Source organism: Panthera tigris, chromosome D4, assembly GCF_018350195.1.
Source record: "Panthera tigris isolate Pti1 chromosome D4, P.tigris_Pti1_mat1.1, whole genome shotgun sequence".
NCBI lineage: Eukaryota > Metazoa > Chordata > Mammalia > Carnivora > Felidae > Panthera > Panthera tigris.
Genome location: NC_056672.1, coordinates 92,534,909 through 92,557,462, shown reverse-complemented (window position 1 = coordinate 92,557,462; position 22,554 = coordinate 92,534,909). Strand labels below are relative to the sequence as shown.

The window sequence follows — 22,554 nt, the reverse complement described above, 5'->3', positions numbered from 1 at the left end:
CTTGTAGGTGGTCATCTTCTCGCCGTGTCCCCACATGGCCGTCCCTCCGTGCGCGTCTGTGACCTCCTCTCCTAACAGGGACACAGGCCGGAGTGGATCAGGGCCCACTTCGTTTCAACACAACCATTTCTTTAAAGGCCTGATCTCCCAAGTGCAGTCGTGTTCTGAGGTCCTGGGGGTTAGGGATGCAACATGTAAATCTGGGGACCCCACTCATGACCATGGCCTTCACTCAGATATTGTCACGTGCAGGTCCTCCACGACCTCACAGACCTTTTCGGCTTTCTGGTCATTGCCAGTTTTTTTTTTTTTTTTTTTTTTACAATTTATTTTTGAGAAACAGAGTGAGACAGTGTGAGTGGGGGAGGGGCAGAGAGAGAAGGAGACACAGAATCCGAAGGAGGCTCCGGGCTCTGAGCAAGCGGTCAGCGCAGAGCCTGACGTGGGGCTCAAACCCACGAACCGCGAGATCATGACCTGAGCCGAAGTCGGACGCTCAACTGACTGAGCCACCCAGGCGCCCCAAGTCATTGCCAGTTTTTCAAAGGGGAGTCCAGACCCATTTAAAACTCCACGCTCAGCTTCTGCCCTCCCTCTGAGACCTCAGGGGGTTGGAAGGACCCGTCAAGGGCCTGGTCTGCCCCCTACAGTGCCAATTCTGCCCCGTTCTCCCAGGGCCTGAGGCCGGGCTGCTCACCGTCCCTCAATGTTGCTTCTCCCTTCTTCCGCAGATGTACACCCTCTGAATTTTAGTGGGGCACGTGGTGGCCCAGAGCAAGGCTGTCCCCCTAGGCCCCTTGGCACCAGGGATATCATGGGACTCTGTTTTGGCCAACGGAGTGTAAGCACAAGTGGGGAGGGAACTGTCCTCCTCCCCAGGGACTGGAACCAGCACCTCCGTCTCGGACCACGAGGTAGGTCTGGAATAGAGGCCGTCACAGCAGGGAGTGGGCCAAACGGAGCCCGGGCCCCTGAAGGCCCGTGGGTCCCCGACCGCCCACTTGGACACGAAAGAAAACTCAAACCCCGGCCTGCTCTCCCGTGGTTATCCCGGGCTTCCCGTCATCGTGCCTTCCCGCTAACAGATTCCCTGCTGCACAGTAGGTGCACAATATTCTTTCGAACGACTGGCTAGGCCGAGAGGTACGGGAGCTGAGCCGGGGCTGGGGCGGCGTGGCCCTGTGCCTGTGTGTCCTCAGCGTTACTGGGAAGGTGGACTGGCCCAGGTTTTATGCGATCTCTGCCTCTTCCTCTGCTGGGGGTGGGGGTGGGGTGGGGTGTGTCATCTTACCCACTCCAGAACTTGCCTGCCGTGCGGGGGCGGAGCTTCGGCAAGCCAGCTCTGGCCTGCCCCCACCCCTCGCTTCCTCCTCCCCTGGAGAGAAGGACGGAGTCTGATAGGTGGGTTCGGAATGGCAGGCAGGCAGGCACAGCCGCTTCCTGCCCCTCGTCTCTTGGGAGTCAGGCGCTGATTGGCCGAACACCTTCTGCTCTGCCCCTCCGGGACTGGTTGTGTGCAAGTGGGTCCCATAGGACAAGGCCGTGGTGGTGGCCTCCCAGTGCCCGCAGGGCCTGATTCTGGGGCTCAGTGTTAGGAACTGCCCCAGCAGGTCCTCCCGGGTATGATGCTAAGGTGACATCTGTCTCTCATCTTGCTGCTTTGACGTGCTTCCCGATGGCTGCAGAACTCAGGTTGGAGAAGGGCAAGGCATTTATTTGTCCGGCGACCCCCAGCAGCAGCCGTCACCTCTGACTGTGGGGGACGCCGGGGCCAGACAGGGAGTGTCAGAGCACCGGAGCATGCAGATGGCCCTTCCGCCAAGTGCCCAGAGCCTCTCTGACCCTCTGCAGCTCTCGGTGGCCACCGTGTTTCTCACTGCCCTATGGGAGCCAACCACCATGGGGACGGCCCCTCTGGTCTGACCTCCTGGGCGGGCGTGGAAGCAGTTTGCACAGGTTTGGCAGATCTGGCCACGCCTGTGTGCAGGGGACACCCGCTGGGTCACCTTAGGGTGTGGGGAGGGTCTCTGTGGGGGGAGAGGGCCAGTTTGGGGTGCAGACGCCCTGAGGGCTGTGTTCCGGAAGTCTTTGGCCCAGGTCTTCTGCGCCCCAGCTGGAGCTCTCCTAGCTGCGCTGATCTGTAGGAGATAAAGGGAGCCGGCTAGAACCGCACCCTAAGCTGCTGACCAGGCCTGAGATCAGTCAGCTTGGTGTCTGGCCGCTCTTCTCGGGGTGCCCACACTCCTCATTCTGCACTCCCCCCACCTCAGGGCCCCCGACCCCTCCTGCACGAAGGGCTCAGGAAGGTCTGGCGTGCCTCCCACTCCCGCCCTTGCAGGAGGGACAGGCCAGCAGGGAGAGGCCCTGTCCAGCCTGCACGTTGGACCCTGGGCTTGCCTGCCTCAGCCCCTGGCACTGGGCCCTCAGGTTCTGCTTCCCGCTGCCCCCAGCCTCTCCCTTGTGCCCTGGGTCTTTGGGGAGCCGCCTGTCTCTAGAAGCCTCTCACCTGTGCCCAGGTCTTTGGGGAGCCGCCCCGTCTCCAGGAAGAGCCAGAGGTTGCTGCATCTGTGTGACTCCACTCGGGTCACCCAATAGCTGGCCACTGAGCCTGTGACTGGGGACAGGGGCAGGGGCCAGTGGGCTGTGGGCCTGGGTCTCTGCACTTCTCAGGGAAAGGGGACCTGGGCAGATGGTGGTGGTGGACTCGGCAGGACGCCCACTGAGAACTGGGACCCCATCCCAGGAGGCATGCCTCCCACCCCTGCCGAAGAGCCAGCATCCCCTCTGGCAATCAGGTGCATTTCCAAGGCCATAGGCACAGGCCCCGGAGTACCCACCTACGGCCACCAGCACCTTCCACTGGAAGGGGTACGGAAACTTCCTCTGAAGGAACATCTGCAGGCCGAAGGTTGCACCGGTGCCTGCCAAGAGCCAAGGTCCCCGTCAGCCAGCCTGTCCACGAGGTGCTGAGCGCCCCCGGCCCCTGTCAGGCTCCCAGCACCTGACGCCACCTGCCGGGGAGTCAGGGTGAGACAGGAGGGCGAGGTCTCTCCATACCCTAGGACACGGGGACCCAGCCTACCTGTGACAAAGGTGAAAATGCCCTTCACGAAGGCGCTCGACTGGCACGCGGCATACTCCCGGAGTCCCTGGGATGAGGGAGGGGGTTGAGGGCTCAGTTCCCCTCCCGCTTCTTTTACCGTCCCTCCCGTCCCTCCTTCGGGCCGTAAGGAAGGAGACCTCATCGTGAGGCCCTGAGGGCTTGGACACATCCCACCTGCCTGCATGTCCACCCAGGATGCCCCGGTCCCCACAGCAGGAGGCTCCCCCCCCCCCCCCCCCGTCCCTGTCCCTCTTCCCTGACGAGGGCCCCCCCCACCCCCCCCGGATCCTCTACCCGCTCCGCTCAGGTCAGCTGCTGAGGTCGGGGGCCCGCGTTCCAGGCGGCCTTCTCACCGGGTGCTTGGCGGCCACGGCGTCGTCCACCCGGGACAGGCCCAGGTTCACCATGTCTGGCGGGTCACCGGGAGCCAGCGGGCGAGCCTGCGCAGGACCCGGCGGAGGGGGCGGGGCCGAACAGAGGGGCGGGCCTGCGCAGGACCCGGCGGAGGGGCGGGGCCGAACAGAGGGGCGGGACCTGCGCCGGACCCGGCGGGGGGCGGGGCCGAACAGAGGGGCGGGGCCTGCGCAGGACACGCGGAGGGGGCGGGAGCGAGAAGAGGGGCGGAGCCTGTGTCGGAAGAGGGGGGTCGGGGGGGCTAGGGTCCTGTGAGAAGGTGGGAAAGGGTGGGGGTGATGGTGGATAGTCTGGGCGATGGGACTCAGGTGGCCTTTGAAGTAGAAGGGGAGTGAGGCTGGGTCCTGGCCAGGTCTTCTGGGGGAGATTGACCATCAGTTTAGATCGCTGGTCAGAACGTTGAAGTCCCAGCTGGCACAGGGACCTGGGAATGGACAGATTCCCTGGGCTATTGGGTCCTGTGTGACATGTGGGCAGGTCTAGCTTACCTGTATGCCCCAGCCACGGTGGAGAAGCAAAGCTACCTCCTGGCCTGAGGATGAGGCCAGGCCTGAGCTGTTTTCCTGACTCGGGGGCAGTGCCTGTCCAGTGGCCAAGGCTGGGCATTCTGGGTGAGGCAAGACCCCTCCTTTGAGGCTCCGGCCCTTTACTAAATGGTCATGTTGACCTTAAGAATGAAAGTTATTTTACCAGCAGATATGGGTTGATTGGGGAATAGCACAGAATCGCAATTTGGGATATGCAAGCTAATGGGCAAAACCACAGACAAGTCCAACAAAGGAGAGAAACATTGTTTTATGGAGAAGAAGGAAATGGGAGGGGTCCTGAACCAAAGCCCACTGGAGAAAAGCAAGGGTTCAGGGTGATGGAGACTTTTCACAGGCTGAGTTGCAGGGGCCTGGATTTCTTGTAGGAGGGGTGGTGTAGCTCTTTGCCATGGGGCCTGTAACTCGTGATTTTCCCCGATTGACCCTGTATGGCGTGGCTCCTCTGTGGGCCGGGAGAGGCAGGGCTGACTTGGAGGGTGGTAGCCCTGTCCTCACCCCCAGACCCACTACCTTCACTTGCGCACACAACGGGGGAGGGTGGGCTGCCGGCTGGCGCCCCCGCCCCCTCCCCGGCACCCCAAGGAGGCCATCCTGTGCCGTCCACACGCCCTTTGCCAGGATGGGCTTCTCCTGCTCTTCCTACCCCCTGCCTCCCACACGCCCACTCCTTAGAGGGTGTGCCTGTGCCTGTGCACGTGTGTGTGTGTGTGTGCGTGTGCTGACACGTCTGCGCGAGCCCCTCTTACCTGGACAGGGGCCTCCCTCCTGGCCCGGGGCCCTGGAGGGGAAGAGACGGAGGAGAGACACGAGGGTCCAGAGAGCAGGCCACCCCGTTTCTCTGCGCGTGCTGCTCCCTGGTTCCAGGTCGGGTACCCCACAGTGGCCTCTCACTAACGAGGTGGGGTCAGCCCCTCTCCTGCCTGGCTGTGCCCTCTTCTGGCCTGGAGGACACCATCCCCTTCCTCCTCCCCTCTGCTTCCTCCCCTCCTCACATCCCTCTCCTCCCCCCTCTCCCCTCGTCCTCTCCTTTTCCCCATTTCTCCCTCCTCCCCTCCCCTCCCCTCCTTCTCTCCCTCCTTCTGTCCTCCCACCTCTCCCCTCCTCCTCCTCCCTTCTCCACTCCCCCCTCCCCTCTTCCCTCCCTCTTTCTCTCCTCTTCCTCCTTCTCTTCTCATTCCCATACTTAGTGTGGCTGCCCCAACAAAACCGGAGGCCCGGCACATGGGAGGATCTCCAGATCCTGGGTGGGGCAGCTGCCAGTGGGCCAGAGGCTGACTTGAGGCAACCTGGTGGTTGAGGTCGCCACTTAGCCCCACAGGTGCTCTCATGGGTGCGAGCTCTAGGGCCTGCCATCAGGTGCATGACACGTCACCCAGGTTTGGCAAGAGGAGGAGGCAGGGGGGCCTGACTGCTGAACAGTGGGGGCTGGGACGACCCAGGCCCGCAGAGCCCACGTCCTGACTGCCCTGCACGCTGAAGCTGGGGCAGGGTCACGGTGGCCTGCAGCCTGTGATCAGGGTGCTGAAGGTACCTGAGGGACAGGAGCATTGGAGGCAGCTGCCTGGTTTGGATTCCAGGTGAGGGTGGGGGCAGGGGCCCCTCCTGAAGCCCCAGGCAGAGATGCCCAGCCCCGACCCATTTCCTGGAGGGACACAGAGGGCACCCACAGATTAGGAGAAAGTGGGTCGTGTGTTTACACAGAAACTATGCGCACGTGGGTGGGGTGCAGGGGACCCTGAGGGCCCGTGCAGGAACCTAGAGCTGGGAGCAGCAGAGCTGACCCACCCAGGTCAAAGGGTGCAGGGGAGGACCGGTTCTAGAAGGTCAAGGTGAACTGTGTAGGTGAGGCCCCCAGTGACCATAGGGAGGATCTGGCCTCTGCCCTCCCAGCTGCTGCAAGGGCTCCCTGGGGTGGAGTCTGACTAGGCAGGGGTCCAGGGGGCCCTTGACATGTCAGCACAGTTCGGGCTCCCTCTGTGGTCAGCAGGGTGGAGGCACGGAGACCTGGAGACTGCTTCTCCCCCGAGGGCAGAGGTCTGGGGGCAGAGAGCAGTGCCACGAACCTGACGGCTGGGCCTGGGGGAGACGGTCAGCAGCCCCGAGCCACCGAAACCAGTGAGAAGTGTCTGGAAGGATCCTGGGGCTCCTGGATCGGCAGGAAGCTGGAGAACCAAGACCGTGGGGTCTGGGACAGCTCTGGTGAGTGGAGATGGACAGAACAAGAACCTCCAAGGGAAGTGTTGGGTCTGAGCCACGCTGGGGGTGCCGGCTCCAACCAACCCCTGAGTCCCAGGGCTCCTGCCCGCAGGACTCAGACCCCAGGGTGGGGGCAAAGGTGCTGCTGGGCAAGGTGGCAACCCCCACACCTGTCCCCTTGGCCTTCACAGCATGACTCTGGGAGGGGCTGAGGCAGGGAAGCCAGACGGCCCCTCGCCCACCAATTCTGTCCTCAGTGGCTGCTGGCTCGAGCTTGGCACAAGGGCAGGAGCAGGTGAAGGGTGCCCGGGGGAGCCCCGGTTCCTGCCTCCTGGGTGGTTGTGCTGCAGCTGGGCGGGGCCCAGGGCCCACCCCTCCACACAGCCTGCAGGGGAGGGGCTCTCCCCGCCCTCACCCCTCCCTACCTCTCACCAGGAGCTGCTGGAAGTCCCTGCTTCCCTTTGAGAGGGGAGGAGGTGGCCTCTTCATGGCCAGAGCCTTCCTTGACCCACAGTGGGGCCTCCTCCTCAGCCCGCAGGGCATCTCTGTCTGACTCGGCCCCAGAAGGCACACGGAGGAAAGGCCAGGGTGTGGTCCGGGTTTCGGAGAGCTCGCCTCCCCTGCATCTTTTCACATCTGGAGCTGGACCAGCCCTGGCAGAGTGGGCAGGGCATAGGGGCTCAGCTTGTCTGGGGCAGCCCTGGAGGGCAGACTGGCCTTTCCTGGATGGCACCCACCCCCGCAGCACTGGGGCTGGGGCCCCGCTCCTCTGTGCCCCTGGTCTGCCCCGGGGGGCTGAGAGGGCGATGCCACCTGCTCAGTGCCCACCCATTGTCAAGAAAGAGCCCCCCCCCCCCCGCCCCAGCCCTGGGGCCAGGGTGTCTCTGCAGGTGAGGGGGGAGAGGCTGCAGAAGCCATAGCCGGACGCACCCCTGCCTCCAGGGAGGCCACCCTTCAGTGCCTTGGGCCTTCTCTGTGCATGCCTGCCCCCGGTGGGCTGTCTGTGCCCGGGGCCCTCCTGACCCCGTCTGGAGTAGGGGTGGGGCAAGAGGCGGGCTTCACGCGTGCATTTTCTTTTTCCCGGAATTAAGTCTGTGGCTCTGTCCGTGTCATAACCTGTGTCGTCCGTGAAGGCCAGGATGGCCTCCAGCAGCATGTGTCATTTCTGACAGTGTGGGGTTTACTTCGCGACCCCACAGCTCAGCCATAAGCGTGCGCGGGGGCCGGGCAGCCCCAGCTGGGGGAGACCCAGACCCATTGACCGGTCACTCGGGACCCCCGGCCCCGGCAGCCACCGATGGCCTTTCTGTGGGTCCGCAGAACGGGGTGGCTCGGGTCTCTGTGTCTCTGCACGACGCGCTCGAGGCTCATCAGCGACGCGGCCGGTCGGTCCTCGGTCCTCCCTGTTCTGGGCGCCGTCCCCCGCTCTGTGTTTGTCGTTCACTGCCGCCGAGCCCGCCTGCGGTTTGAAGCGGGTTTCCAGTCCCAGGACTACCATGATCCCGGCGGGCCGGACGCCCCGCCCGAGCCCCTCCTCAGCTCAGGGTCCAGCCAGAGGGGAGCACCCCCCCCATCTCCCCACGCACAGAGCCTGCTGTGTGTGCCTGTGGAGCACTGCCCTCCAGGGCGCTGGGCGGGCAGGACGGGGGAGGCCCGGCAGCTGCCCCCTGCGTGGACTCTGGGGGGCTCGGGGGACGAGGCCGCGGCCTCGAGGGCCTGCTGCGGCCAGGGACAAGGCAGGCTGAGGCCACCCACACAGCCCGTGCCCGGGGCCGCGAGTGCTGCGGTGTCTCCGGAGGCCACGGTGTGTAGCGCCCCCCGCTGGCCGATGTGACTTTCCTCCCTCGTTCATCCGCAACTGTGAACAGAGAATCCCCTGTGGGGCCTCAGAAGCCAACGGGCCACCAGAGCTCCCGTTGTCACCGAGTTTATAGCATGTGCAGCAGGAGGAGAGTAAATAAACACGGAGGAAAATATTAAGCGCAAAGCCCGGAGGAAACAGACCGGGGGTGGGGTGCACGCTGGGGTGCGAGGAGGGCTGCTTGGAGGAGGCAGAGGCCGGAAGCCGCCCCGGGAGCAGCAGGCTCCCGCGGGTGCTGGAAGGGCCGCAGGGCCAGGGGGCCGATGCCGCCAGAGGCTGGGTTTCATCCCAGGTGCCCCGACGGACGACTCGGGAGGGTCGTAAGCAGGGATGCGCCAGATCTGTGCCCCTCAGGGTTCGCTCCGGCCACGGTGTGGAGAGCACGTCCCGGGGGGCGAGGAGCAGGGGGGCCGGCGGGTGGCCGAATGGCACTCAAGACCCCGGTCAGGGGCACGCCGGTGGCAGGTGTGTCTTCTGTGGGTTGGGGCGCTGCCTCACACCTCTGAGGCTCCTCAGGGGGGTCTGTCCCTCGGTCCTCGCTGGCTGGAGGAAGGACTGAAGCACCACCCTGGCATAGCAGTCCTGTGGCTGGAGGTCACGTCTGTCCTGCCCCCACCCTTTCCTTGGAGCTCTGGACTTGGGGCCTGGGGACTTGGGGCCTGGGGACTTGGGGCCTGGGGACTTGGGGACTTGGGGGCTTGGGGACTTGGGGCCTGGGGACTTGGGGGCTTGGGGACTTGGGGGCTTGGGGACTTGGGGGCCTGGGGGCTTGGGGCCTGGGGACTTGGGGACTTGGGGGCTTGGGGACTTGGGGCCTGGGGACTTGGGGGCTTGGGGACTTGGGGGCTTGGGGACTTGGGGGCTTGGGGACTTGGGGCCTGGGGACTTGGGGCCTGGGGACTTGGGGACTTGGGGGTCTGGGGACTTGGGGACTTGGGGGCCTGGGGACTTGGGGGCTTGGGGACTTGGGGGCTTGGGGACTTGAGGCCTGGGGACTTGGGGTGTGGGGATTTGGGGCCTGGGGACCTGGGGCATGGGGACTTGGGGCCTGGGGACTTGGGGACTTGGGGGCTTGGGGACTTGGGGCCTGGGGACTTGGGGCCTGGGGACTTGGGGGCATGGGGACTTGGGGGCTTGGGGACTTGGGGCCTGGGGACTTGGGGGCTTGGGGACTTGGGGGCTTGGGGACTTGAGGCCTGGGGACTTGGGGTGTGGGGATTTGGGGACTTGGGGGCATGGGGACTTGGGGCATGGGGACTTGGGGTGTGGGGACTTGGGGCCTGGGGATTTGGGGCCTGGGGACTTGGGGTGTGGGGACTTGGGGGCCTGGGGACTTGGAGCTCTGGAGTTGGGGCCTGGGGACTTGGGGTGTGGGGACTTGGGGCCTGGGGACTTGGGGCCTGGGGACTTGGGGCTGGGGACTTGGGGTGTGGGGACTTGGGGCCTGGGGACTTGGGGCATGGGGACTTGGGGCCTGGGGACTTGGGGCTGGGGACTTGGGGTGTGGGGACTTGGGGCCTGGGGACTTAAGGGCGTGGGGACTTGGAGCTCTGGACTTGGGGCGTGGGGTCTTGGGGACTTGGCACTTTGGCCTTCCTGTCCCCCAACCCAAGTGGTGTGTTTTTGAGGAAGGTCTTGGAGCTTGTGCGTGTGTGTTTTAAACAAGGTATGATTTACGTACGGTAGGACTCACTTTCTGGGGACAGATCTGCGGGTTTTGACAGATGCAGGCACATGGCCACCAGGGTCCGGGCTCCAAAAGTGTCCGCGTGCCCCTCTGCCCTCCGCTGCTCCACCACCCCTGTTCTTGCCACCAGAGCGGCTTCTGTTCCCAGGGACGTGCCTATTCTGGCAGGTCCGTGGCCTTTCCGGAGAGGCTTCTCTCACTCAGCAAACGCATCTGGGATTTGTCTAACTTCTTTACCCGAGCGGATGGTTTGGGCTTTTCATTCGCTCCCGGCACGGAGGGACCCCTCTCGTCCACTCACCCACTGAAGACGTTTGCTTGTCTCCGCTTTTTAGTGGTTGTGACTAGAGCCCTCCGAACATCCGCGTGCGGGTTCATTTCTCTTGCGTCAGTGCCGAGGTGCGCGACTGCCTGGGACAGGACCGGCTCCCTTTGTGAGAATCTGCCACACCGTTTTCCAGGGTGGCGCCTGGCTTTTCCCGCCCAGCGGCCGCAGGAGGGTGTATTTGCGGGCGGCCCTGCCACCTGAGGGCCACGCAGCGCGTCTCGCGTCGGAGCGGCTCCCCCTTCCTGTCCCCTGACTGATGGGCGTATTTTCACGTGCTTACTTTCCTCCTGATGTTTTCTTTGGTGAAGTGGTTTTTCAAATCTTTTGCCTGTTTTTTTTTTTCTAACTTGGATTGTTTGTTTTTCTTATCATTGCGTCTGTCTCAAGAGTTCTTTATACATTCAGGATTTAAGCCCTTTATCAGATGTGTGTTTTGAAAATATTTTCATGGGAAGGCTTTTCCTGTGTTGTACCCAGTGACTCTGGGGCCTGGCCGCACTCGGAAGCACCCTCCTCCCACCCTCCACCCACCCCAGCGGGGGGACCCTTCCACTCTGAAGCCCTCGGTAGTGTCGGCCCTCCCTGGGACCCCTGCCCCCGATCAGAGGTGTCGGGGCGCTGTGCCCCCGAGGACACAGGGTGATCGCAAGTAGTGTCTCTGGGTGCTCTGCGTGTGTGCACCCAAGAGGTCACTGGGGAGCCCCCACCAGCCCCTGGCGCCTCCTTGGCGATGCCCACGCCTACAGGCTTATGCAACCCTTGATAAGGTGGTTGTGATACCATAATCCACCCAGACTGGCGGCTCAGCTCCACCCTCCAGACGGGCTGCTGGAGGCCCAGTTGGTGGCTGGGTAGGGGGCGGTGGGGTCTAGAGCGAGGGGCACCCAGGCCTCCGACGTCCCCTCTGTCACAGCTGGCCCCGGGCAGGCTCTGCTCCTAGGTGAGGCCCCGAGGCCTGGCCGATGGCGTCTCCGTTGCAGTGTGGGGAGGAGGGACTGAGGACTTTGGGGGCCCAGACCTTGAGTGGGACCCTCTGGCTGGAGCATCCCCGAGGGGGTCCCAAGCCCCAGCCAGGCTGGAGGTGGATGGAGGCCAGGCTGCTGTCTCTGCTTCGTCCTCGGCGACTGCCTGGCAGGCCTGGGGCACAGATCCTCAGACCGGGTCAGAAGAGGGGAGAGCTCACCTCTCTGGGGCCCTCCAGGAAATGACCCCTGGGGCGGGGGCGGGGGCGGGGGGGGGCGCCCTTGAGTGATCGTGCCAGACAATGGACAAAGGGGACTGGGTTTTCCAGAGCCAAGTGCCTTCTGAGCCCAGCTGGTGGGCCGGGCTATAAAGCCTGGCCTCCCGGGGCTCCGACCGAGCCCGAGGGCAGACATGGCGGCCAAGCTCGTCCTCCTGGGCCACGTCCTGGTGCTGCTCTGGGTGTCCGTGGCTTGGGCCGAGGTCCTGGTGCAGCCCGATTTTGATGCCAAGAAGGTAACAGAGGCCGCTGCACTGTGCCACAGGTGGGGTGGGGGCTGAGCCCACGGCAACGCTCCACCACGGGGTGACGGCTGTCGCTGCTGGCCACGGGCGCCTGCTCTGTGCCTTGGGCCTGCAAACCCGGGGGTCGTCTCTCCATTTCATCCTGAAACGACCCCGTGGGGATAATTACTGAGCCATTTCACAGCCGGGGGAAGTGAGGCCACGCCACCCGCCCAGGTAGGCGGCAGAACAGGGGCTCGGACCAAGAGACAGGTGCTCAGGAGACCCCGGGCCGCGTGGTTCCCGACAGGCCCGTGTGGCCACGTGGCTTTGGGGCCCTGGGGCCCAGGGCAAGGGGGTCCGGCCTGCGGCCACCGAGCTTCCTTGCAGTTCTCAGGCCGCTGGTACGTGGTGTCCATGGTCTCCGACTGCAAAGTCTTCCTGGGCAAGAAGGACCATCTGCCGATGTCCTCCAGGGTCGTCAAGGCCACGGCAGGTGGCAACCTCAGCGTCCACATGGAGTTCCCCCGGTGAGTGCGGTGGGCCGGGGCGGGGGGGGGGGGGTGTGGGCGAGCCGGGCTGGCGGCCGGGAGCGAACACCGGGCCTGCACCCCCAGGGCTGACGGCTGCAACCAGGCGGACGCCGAGTACCTGAGGGTGGGCTCCCAGGGCCACTTCAGAGTCCCAGGTGGGTCCTGCCCCGCCCGCCTTCAGGGGCCCCTGACGCGGCTTCTCCGTGGGGTGACCCGGACCACCCCCCAGCGCCCTCTCCTGACCGCGCCCTCGCCCTCCGCCCTCCGCCCCTCCCTCGGGCCCAGACGCGGAGGCCGGTGGGGGTGGGGGTCGGCGCCCGGGCCCCGAGCACTTGGCCACGGCTGGCCGGCTCACCTCCTCTGCAGCCCTGGGCTACCTGGATGTGCGGGTCGTGGACACCGACTACAGCTCCTTCGCCGTGGTCTACATCTACAAGGAGCTGGAGGGGGCGCTCAGCACCATGGTGCAGCTGTACAGTGAGGCCCCCCCCCCCCACCCCCCCCGCCTCTCCTCCCCACCCAGGCCCCGCCTTCCCATCTCCCCCCGGCCCTGCCCCTTCGGGACCGGCCTCCCCTCAGCCATCTCCCCCAAGTCCAAGCCGAGAAGGACCGGGGGTGGGTGGTGGGACCCCACAGCTCTTCGGATGGGTCGAGGTTGGCTCGAGGGGCCTCTGGGGCCCAGGCCCCCTGTGGGTGGGGACCCCCCTCCCCCTTCCCTGCCCGGCCCCACTGCCTGAGAGCTAAGCGGGGGCTGAGATCCTGTTTCGCTTTAATTTCTGAGGGCCTTGGCAGAGGGGGGCCAGGGGCTCCCCAAGGTGCAGAGGTTGGGGTGAGGGCTGGAGGCTGGTTTCGGGAGCCCGAGGGATGTGGGGCCCAGGGGGATGTGGCCCTGGGAAACAGCCAGGCCATCCCCGTCTCCCAGACGCTCTTGTGTGAATTAGGAAAGGACACCCCTCTGGGTGGCTTCCAGTCCCTACTGGGCTCTCAGCCAGGCAGGCACTTTTGTGCAGTGCACAACCTGCACAATCTTGGGTGGCGGACCTGCTCCCAACTCTCAAGGAAGGGACCTCTGTCTCCCCTGCCCCCCACCTCCGTGAGCCACAGAGCTCACAGCGGCCCTGCTCTGCCCCAGGCCGGACCCAGGAAGCCAGTCCCCAAGCCGTGAAGGCCTTCCGGGACTTCTACCCCACGGTGGGGCTTCCCGACGACATGGTGGCCATGCTGCCCAAGTCAGGTACACGGGCCAGGGTCTACGCAGTCCCCAGCCCCCAGCCCCTTTCCCCGCTAGGTTGGCAGGCCCTCGCCCTCCTGCCCGCAGCCCCTCCTTCCCCACAACACACACTGCAGAAGAGGTTTCAGGCAGCTGGGAAGGGAGAGTCTTTCAGAGGGTGGGGCTTTTTGGGGGCCCGGGGCCCCCAGGGGTTAGGGGCCGCAGGAGGCCGTGGGCAGTCCCGGCCGGCCCAGCCTCACCGCTGTCTTCCTTCCCATAGACACATGCTCCTCTGGGGACAAAGAGGCTCCCTGAGTCCTCGGGAGACCCACCGTGGCCCTTCCCAGGTAGGAGGGAGATGGGGTACGTCCTCTGTCCTGTTCTCCGGCACCTGTCCGGGCAGCTCCTGGCCACCCCTCTGTCTGCCTGTCACCCTGCCTCCTGCTCTGCAGGTGCGGACCCCACCCCCCACTCTCCCCGCCCCCCGTTCGGCCTGGCCGTCCACTCTTGTGATTCAGGCCTCAGCTCACACGTTACCTCCTCCAGGAAGCTTCCTCTGACTTCCTACGGCTGCCATAACAAATCACCACATACCGGTGGCTTCAAAGGACAGAAATGTATCCCCTCCGCCGTTCTGAGGCCGCAGGTCCAAAGTCAAGGAGGGGGCAGGGCTGGCCCCTTCTGGAGGCTCCAGGGGAGAACCTGGCCTCTCCCGGCGTCTGGTGGTGCCGGAGGTCCTTGGCGTCCCTTGGCTTGTAGACCCGTCCCTGCCACCTCTGCCTCGGCTGTCACATGGCCGCCCTCCCTCTCTGTGTCTGTGTTCAAATTTCCCTCTTCTTAACGAGGACACCCGTCACGGGATGCGGGGCCCGCCCTCAACCCAGGACGGTGTCGTCTCGGTCCTTAACCGATCACATCTGCAAAGACCCAGATTCCAAGTAAGGTCCCGTTCTGAGGTCCTGGGTGGACGTGAATCTGGGGGGACGCTGTCCGGTGTGCTGTGTGTCCCCACAGTGTGTGGCTCCCTCCCTGGGGTGCTGGGCCTGGGATCTCAGTCTCTCCGGGAGAGTCTCATGAGGTGGGCGCTGCCCGCCATCTTCTTGTTCACTGCCGTCACGGGGCTGGGTCCCAGGAGCCCTTGGGACATGGACGTGGGTGGACTCTTGGGGACACCCTCCCCCAAAGGGGTCACCAGGAACCCGTGCCGCCCCTTACCAAGTTCGTAGTGCAAAACTTGGGAACCTACGTTAGACGATAGATGACAGGTGAGACGTGACAGTCCTGCAGCGTGGGAGGCCACCCTGCGGCCGCCCTGGCAGGAGAGGGTGGTGGGGGGTGCGTCTTCCTCAGCCTGCGTGCCCGTCATCCCGCTCTCCCTGGCCGTCCTGGCTATGTACCCAGTGGGGCGTTCGGGCTGTTTTAACTCCCCGTGACTCTGCAATACGCCCACCCAGCCTCCCGGCTTTGCCCCTACCACGGGTGCAGCTGTTTTAGGCGGGAGGAGAGGAGGGAGGGAATTGTGCCAAATCACTCACCTTCTGGAAGGCTCTGCCTTTGGAGCGTGTGAGCCCCATCTTCCTGCTGTGTGCCATACCCTGACTTTCAAGGTAAAGTGCCCCAATTGGGCCACTCCGGTGCTGAATATGGGGTGTCGTTGCGGCTTAGTGGCCGTTCTGGGGCTTTCTTGCCACGCCAGCCCCTTATCTCCTGACAGCGAGCAAGTGAGGCTCCGGGAGTGTGGCAGGTGCCCAGGCCACGGCAAGGTGCTGGACTCGGCCTGGGGCCTCCGGGGCAGCAGTGGTGGAATTGGCTTGCCATGGCCGAGCAGGCGACGTGTGACGGGGGCCGAGAGAGGGGCCCGAGTGTTTGCTGAGTGACTGGGTGCACGCGGTGACGGTGCCTTTCCTGTCCCTGCAGGGTGAGCTGGGCAGCCGGCCTTGTCGTCCTGAGCTGTCTGGACCCACCCCCCCCCGGCCCGCCCTGCCTTGGGTGGCTGCCTCCTCGCCATCTCTGGGCCTCCCTCTTCTGTTCAATAAACGTATTCTGCAGTCTAGTGGGTCCTCACCTCTTTGCAGAGGCCCCTGGGGAGGGCGCAGTGAGCCCCGTCTTGACCCAGAACTCCTGGGGAAACTGAGGCAGGGAGGCGGGCGTGCAGGAGCCACTGGCCACTGGGCACCTCCTGGCTTGAGGGGACAGGAGGCTCCAGCCCGTCTGGCACCTGTGAGGGGCTGCACCGTAGGCGGTCAGCGTCTAACGCCACTGGCCTGGCCCCCGCGCGTTCACGGCGCCTGCAGCTGGGGCTCCGCGGTGCACACACAGACCCCTGGAGGCACAGCGCCCTCCTGCCGCTGGGGTGACCTTGACCTTGGGCGTGTCATACAAACCTCAGTAAGGCCTGGAGACGGGTCATGGTCATGGCTGGTGCCCTCGGGGCCCTCGCCGCTGGCCCGGCCCAGATGCTCCACAGTGGATCCCTGGACACACGGTGAGCTTGTTTCGCTCCTTGTTCGGGAAACTGAGGCACAGAGAGCTCGGTGACTTACCTGGCAAGGAGCCAGGCTGAGGTTCAGGCCCCGGGGTCGGGCTCCAGGGCCTGGGCTCCATGCTGAGCCTCCATGAGACGTAGGGGGCAGGAGAGGCCTCCCTGGGGCCCTGGCCGCTGCTGTCCCCCCCTGCTAGGAGCTGCATCCAGTGAACACACTTCAAAGGGGTGGGGGGGGTGGGGCAGGAAGGTAGTGGCGGTCCTGCTTCACGGCTCACGGGCTGGAGCTGGAGGCCATCAGCCACATCAGATGAGGGACATCCGTCCTAGCCCTGCTCCTGCTTATCCACAGCATGTCCCCCGCGCTTCCTGTCCTCCCTCTCCTGCCTGGCCAAGCACGTCCTGGGGGGCCCTCTCCTGTTAGTCTGGGCCGGGAGCAGCCTGGGGCTCAGATCGGCCGGTCCTCAGCCTCCTCGGGGCCCCGCCGCCCCCGCTGTGTCGATGCCCCCCACCCCCCTCCCGGTCTCAGGCGTGCCGGCCAGCCCTGGGCCGCCCCGTCCTAGCTTGACCTTTCCACACCCGCCTGACCCTAAACTGACAGCCTCTGTGGGAGGGCAGTGTCCAGGGTCCAAGGTGGCCGGTCCCCCTGGTGGGTGGGACCTCCCCTTCGGCTGACCAAGCCTGGGGCCATTCCAGGGTGGGCTTTTCTGGCCCCGAAGCTGGGAAGGATCCTTCCTACCGGTCAAGAACCAGGATGCAGCCTCAGACCCCTCCTGGCCACGTGGCACTGTCCCCCTGCTTTGTCGCCAGTACACATGGGGAAACCAAGGCAGCGCAACTTGCCCCGAGTCACACAGCTGGTGGAGCCGGGGCTGCTGTTCACGAAACCGTCAACTGGGATAAACTGAAGTTGGGGGGGGGGTCCAGATGGGGAGGAGGTGGGGCTGCGTCCCGCCACGCTGGCTCGTGTCCTGGCTCGTGTCCTGGCTCGTGTCCTGGTCAGCGTCAGCAAGACAGGGCCGCTCTCGGGCCGGCCTTCTGGGCTCCGGGTCTTACCTGGCTGTGCACCGAGGCCTGAGTGAGTCCGGTGGGGGACGGGCGCGGGGCCTGGCCTGGTTCCTGTCACGGTGGCAGAGGACACGGGCCATAGGAAGGTGTCTGCAGAGGTCCCCGAGCCTCGGCCCCCCCCCCCCCGAATCTCCCATGAGTCCTCCCCCTCACCGGGGCTCTGTGCCTCCTCCCCGGAGACCTCCGCGGGGAGAGGGACGCCTCATTCATTTCCCCACCTGGAGGGCAGGGCCCCCATCGGCTCGGTGCTGCGCCGGCCGGATGTACCCGGCCGTCAGGACGTTTCCTCACTGTCCCAAGGCTGATCTGAAAGAGCCAGAAAGAGAAAGCTGTTCTGAGCCCGTGGGGCCTGGGCCCAGCATGCCCCTCGGGCTTGGGGCTGCGGTCCCGAGCCGCCCCATGGGGGTGGGGGGCCTCCTCCCTCCTCCTCTCGGGGACCCCAGGCGGGCCCACCGTGGGGCCGTGGGTGTCACCGGGCCTGGACCGCGCTCCAGGTGCGCGGTGTCCCCGGGAGCTTGCGCAACACCGTCCCGATATAAACCCAGGTGCCTGGGCAGCAGAGGCTCCGTGAGCGGCGATGGACGCGGGGCTGCTGAGTGTCATCCTGGGCACTGTCCTAGTGCGGGTGGAGACGGCCGCGCAGGACCTCAGTCTACACAAGGTGGCTCTTCTGTCTTATGTGGACAGGTCGGGCAGGGAGGGGCTGGCGTGTCCGGCTCCGTTGGCCCCGCTTCCGTCCCTCCAGCCCCCAGCCGATGCCACAGCGGCCACCCTGGGGGCCCCGGGGCCCACCCAGGTTGCTGAGGGCACGAGCCTCTCCTGGAGACGGGGTGTGAGAGCAGGGACCCAGGGACCGGCAGGGCCAGAGCCCTCCCTGAGCGTTTCCTGTGGGCAGGCCGGCTGGCCCTGCGGGGTCTCCAGGGACCGGGGCTCAGCGTGGCCACCTCCTGCTCCCGGATCGGTGGGGTCGCCCCCACCCTCCATGGCACCACACCCCGTGGCGCCCAGAAGAGGCTTTCCCAGCGTGGGGCCTTTGGTTCCCGTCTAGATGCTTCTTCGCCAGTCTGTGTTGGCTGCTGAGTCAGGAGCACACCAGAAGGCCCGGAGATGACAGACGTTGGGGACACGAATTCTTTCCTCTTGCAAAACGATCAGTTTCTGAGTTTCAGATGGAAGTTCTGGGCTCCGGGCGGGTGTCCGAAGGCAGAAGTCCCCTTCCCCAGCTGTGCCCTTCCTGCGGGGGGCGGTTGCTGGCTGCCCCCTCCTGTCTTTTGGGCTCCAGCCACCGCTGCCCCTGGCGCCCTGGCCCCAAGGACAGGGCATCGCCGTCTGATGGGCCGGAGGGGCTGGTCAGGAGGGTGGCGACCGTCGCTTTGCCACAAGGGCTTGTTGACCTTTCAGACCTGCCCAGGTGATGTGGGCCTGCTCCCTGACCCTGACCCCGCCCCTGCCCAGGTGGTGTGGGCTCTGTTCCCTTGGACGGGGCTCCGGCTTCTCTGTCTAGATTGTAGGATATTGGCGAGAAGCTGGTGTGGCCTCCAGCCAAAACCTGGCGCTAAAGACCCCAAAGAGGCTGGAGGCCTTGTTCCTGACCTTGAGTGGAGATGAGCTGACGGGGAAGGCTGCATACGACAGGTGAGGGGCCCCAGGGGGGTTCCCGGGAGCTCCGGCAGGAACAGGCACGTGAGGCCAGCCCCAGGCTGCACCGGCTGTAGCTGCGGGAGCGGGACGGTGTCCCTTTGGTGGACCGGTCCCCGCTGTGTCCAAAACACCAGACCTTGACCCGCTTCCCCAGCCCCACACCCCCAGGCTCCCACAGCTGCCACACGTCGATCTGCTCCTAGACCTGAAGATAAGCGTAGAGTTTTGAAAAAACCCCATTAACTGAAAAGAGAGAAAACAGTGCTAGGGCTCCTGGGGGTCACAGGCCCGGGGGGCAGAGGCTGGCAGGGCCCCGGCTCCGCCCCTCCACCACCCTCAGCCTGCCCCAGGCTCTCCTGGGTATGGATCCGCTGCTGGAGCCCTTTCTGAAGACGCGTTCCCCTCTCCGCACCCCTGTGACGGGCCCGGCAGAAAGAACGCAGGCTGGCCTTTCCCTGATGGGCCCTTTGCTCCCTTCCAGCTCAGGAAGTCGTGAGACAGAAAAAATAGTGGGCTCAGAAATAGATGTTTTGGGGAGATCCTGCTTTTCCTGGTAAGAAATGCTGCCCTGTTGTCACAGTTACCACCCCCTGGCCCTGCCCGCCAGCTCTCCTCGGCCTTGCCGTTTCCTGCGCTGTTCCTCATGCTGTTCCCTGTGCTCCTCCTCATGCCCCAGACTCTCCCATTCTCTCAGCACAAACTGGGCCATCGTTCAAGGGCTGGGTCCCCCCGGCCCCCTGCCTGGTATTACTGGAGGGTCTGGTGCTGGGCGGGGACGGGATGGAGACAGACCCTGCCCAATCCGGTGCACGCGGGCTCTCCTCCCCCCGCCCCCCAGGCCACAGGGAGACCCACGTGATAGGCACGGACTACGAGCAGGACGCCATTCTGAGGGTGTCCCTGCACTGGCAGGGCCAGGATTTCCATGTGCTCAAATACTTTAGTAAGCGCACCCCGCGGTGGGGGCTGGCCTCGCTCCCGCGTCCCGGAAACGGCCCAGCCCCCTGGTGTCCCCACAGCTCGGACCCTCGAGGACGAGTACGGACCAGGCTTCTGGAGGTTCCGGGAGTTGACAACAGACATAGGGCTGTACCTGGTGGCCCGGCACTGTGAGCCCCAGGCCTTCCGGGCGGGGGTTGGGCTGGGGACCCCGAGGGTGGGATCCGGGGGCCAGTCCCACAGCACCTCACGCTCCCCTGTCCCGCAGGGAGGTGTGCCAAGCTCCTGAAGGAGGTGAGCCTCGCCCCCCGCTGCGCCGAGCCCCCAGGCTGAGTCTCCCGGCCTGACAGGGGCCCTGGGTCACTCTGGATCCACGCTGCCAATGGGGACCCTGGAGGCTGGGGGACTGAGGACAGGGCTGGGAGAGGGAAGGGGAGAGGCGGAGCCGGTACGTCCCACCCGGGTGGGGACACAGACCTCGTGTCTCAGGTTCCCACTGTGCTGGCCCATCCCCTGCCTGAGCCCCGAGAGGTGGGGGACTATCACCCTGCTTTGCAGGTAGAGAAACTGAGGCCCAGGGAGGCTGCTCACAGTCATGCAGCTAAGACACGGGCTCCCACCTGTGGCCCCAACCGCTGCCCTGAGGCCCTGCCCTTCTGCGTCTCAGGAGCTGATCTAGAGGATCCCCTGACCCCAGGCCAGCATGGTCCGAGGCCCCTCCCGCCTGGCCTGCCTTGGCCCCAGGGGGCGGCTCGCACCCACTCCGAATAAACCCCATGCCAAGCCCACTGCCCTGAGTGTCTTTCTTGGGGAGGCGGGCCCGGGGGGTGACAGGTGGGTGCAGTGGGTGTGTGTCCCATGACTTCCCTGAAGCAGCAGCAAAGCTAAGTGTTGGGTGTTTGTTCACCGTGAACGATGGCGCGTGTGAACCACTCAGGTCCCGTCCCTGGCTGGACCTTTGCCCAGACAGGGCTGGGCTGGGGGGCTGCCTCTGGGCAGGCTGGCTCCCCGTCTGTCCCGTGTTTCCTTCCCTGTGGGGCCCGGGGGCCGCACAGCTCAGATGCAGGGTGACAGCCCCCGGAACCTCCCCCCTTCCCGCCCTGAGGGTCTCACCTGGCCCTGCCCTGCTCGGGGCCCACGAGCCAGGCTGTCCGGGTGTGTGGGCCCCGCAACCATCCTCCCATCACCGTCCCACTCCCAGAGAGCCTGAGCGGCCCCGAGCCGGGCATCCTTGAGCTGAGCTGCTGGTTTAGTCTCTCAGATGAAAGGGGACCACACTGCATTTCTGCCTACATTCTCCCATGGCTCCCTCTTGCCCCACAGTCAGATCCCACAGGCATGCAGTCCAAAGTCCTCCAGTCAAGGCTGCTCTTCTGTCCACCTGCTGGCTTCCTCCCACCCTCCCCTGCGTGGTCAGCTCAGCCCTTTCAGTGTCCGGGTCCCCTCATGCACGCTGTCACCCCATGTCCTACACTGACTGATCGCCCCACTTCCTTTCCACCAGCGGGGGCTGAGACCACAGGGCAGACAGGGTTCCTGGTCAGGGCAGAGAAAGTGGGGAAGGTCTCAGCCCAGGATGCCCAAGGCTCCCAGGGAGCAGCCGCCTCACGGGTGAGGCCAAGCGGTGCTGGGGGGCTGGTGGGGACCGGCCCACCCCCAGCAGAAACCGCCCCCGCTCAGGCGTCCAGCACCCTCCACCAAGGCCTGCCTGGAGGGAGGCCTGCCCGAGGCGGGGGCCTGCCCGGGACCTGCCGGACCGAATCCCGAGCCAGGCTCCCGAAAGACCCATGTTGTTCGTAGCTGCCCCTGACAGATTAGAGGGGACAACTGGGACTTTCCACGCATCTGTCCGCCCGAAGCTCGTAGGGCTAGGTGGTCCGCGTGCCGGTGGGCTCACCGGCTCGGGCAGCCGCCCCAAGCTCCACGGGCCTGGAGGGGGGGCGGTGGGGCTCGGGGGAGCAACGCGACACCAAGAGTTTATCTCTCACACATCTGGAAGTTGGAAGCCCGAGACCCGGGTGCTGATGGGTTGGTCTCTGCTGAGAGCCCTCCTCCGGCCTGGAGCCCGTGGGCTTCCGGCTGTGCCCTCGCCAGGCCCTTGCCCCACACACCCCGGAGAGACCTCTGTGTCTTGCCTCCCTCCTCTCACAAGGGCGCCGGTCCTACCCTCACGACCTCCCTCCACCCCGTCACCCCCTCAGAGGCCCCGTCTCCAGGCACAGCCACAGTGAGGATTAAGGCTTCAACAGTTGCATTTCTGGGGACGCGATTCAGTCCCTAACGAAAGCCAGCGGGATGCAGAGGCTGCCTCTGGGTCCAGGGCCTCTGCACTGCGTCCTAAGCTCACACGCTGCCGGACGTACGAGGAAACAGAAAAGGATGGCTGAGCTACACACAACGAACAGGAGCGCTGCTGAATGTGACCCGGGGGCGCCTGGGCGGCTCGGTTGGTTGAGCATCTGACCGGCTCAGGTCACGATCTCACGGTTTGTGAGTTCGAGCCCCGCGTCAGGCTCTGTGCTGACAGCTCGAGCCTGGACCCTGCTTCGGAGTCTGTGTCTCCCTCTCTCTGCCCCTCCCCTGCTCATGCTCTGTCTCTCTCTGTCTCAAAAATAAATAAACATTAAAAAAATAAAATCAAAAGTGAGCCGGAGAAGATCCGTGGGCGGAACGAGAAGACAGGTGGAGAGCGGCCTGGTACGGACGTAAAGGGCCGAAAGGAAGGCAGGCTCAAGGGACTAACTCGCCAACGAGACGGCAGAATTAAACAGCTGGCTAACGAACCCAGAACGAGCGAGCCAATGGGGCCGGGGCGCAGCGCGACGGAGGCCATCAGGAGAGCCAGGCGGGGACGCCAAAGCCGCGTGGCACAGCAGCCGAGACGAAAGCTTGCCCGGACGGGCATAGGGGACCGCAGGGGACACAAGCCAGTGGCCGTGAGCCTGGGACACACCGGCACAGACTGTCCAAGCTGAGGAGCAGAGAATGACCACCAGCGGCCGGGGTCGGGCGTGTGAAGTACTCCCAGGAAGAGAAGGGAGTGAAAATTGGGCAGAAAAAGATTTGAAGAAATAGAAGCG

General features: G+C 65.1%; 3 protein-coding genes across 5 annotated transcripts; 2 read left to right on the top strand and 1 right to left on the bottom strand.

Moving 5' to 3' along the window:
• Positions 1-712: 712 nt before the first annotated feature.
• TMEM141 (transmembrane protein 141) lies at positions 713-3,567 on the bottom strand. The gene is made up of 5 exons (XM_042963531.1): positions 3,457-3,567; positions 3,083-3,149; positions 2,838-2,921; positions 2,507-2,614; positions 713-2,138 (listed from the first exon to the last, which is right to left on the bottom strand). The coding sequence occupies exons 1-5, from the start codon at positions 3,508-3,510 to the stop codon at positions 2,125-2,127; spliced, it is 327 nt and encodes a 108-aa protein (XP_042819465.1). The 5' UTR covers positions 3,511-3,567; the 3' UTR covers positions 713-2,124.
• A 7,372-nt stretch (positions 3,568-10,939) lies between these two features.
• Positions 10,940-15,397, top strand: LCN15 (lipocalin 15). 3 transcript variants are annotated; one of them, XM_042963529.1, is made up of 8 exons: positions 10,940-11,077; positions 11,429-11,613; positions 11,992-12,131; positions 12,219-12,289; positions 12,501-12,611; positions 13,267-13,368; positions 13,625-13,691; positions 15,262-15,397. In XM_042963529.1, the coding sequence occupies exons 2-7, from the start codon at positions 11,512-11,514 to the stop codon at positions 13,657-13,659; spliced, it is 561 nt and encodes a 186-aa protein (XP_042819463.1). In that variant the 5' UTR covers positions 10,940-11,077; positions 11,429-11,511; the 3' UTR covers positions 13,660-13,691; positions 15,262-15,397. The 3 variants fall into 3 exon arrangements, with proteins under 3 accessions (XP_042819463.1, XP_042819464.1, XP_042819462.1); XM_042963530.1 differs by lacking the exon at positions 15,262-15,397 and adding an exon at positions 13,797-13,864; XM_042963528.1 differs by lacking the exons at positions 12,219-12,289; positions 15,262-15,397 and adding an exon at positions 13,797-15,253.
• A 2,074-nt stretch (positions 15,398-17,471) lies between these two features.
• LCN8 (lipocalin 8) lies at positions 17,472-20,245 on the top strand. Its single transcript, XM_042963517.1, has 8 exons — positions 17,472-17,555; positions 17,640-17,726; positions 18,399-18,529; positions 19,017-19,082; positions 19,369-19,478; positions 19,555-19,644; positions 19,743-19,768; positions 20,033-20,245. The coding sequence occupies exons 1-8, from the start codon at positions 17,472-17,474 to the stop codon at positions 20,243-20,245; spliced, it is 807 nt and encodes a 268-aa protein (XP_042819451.1).
• The last annotated feature ends 2,309 nt before the right edge of the window (positions 20,246-22,554 follow it).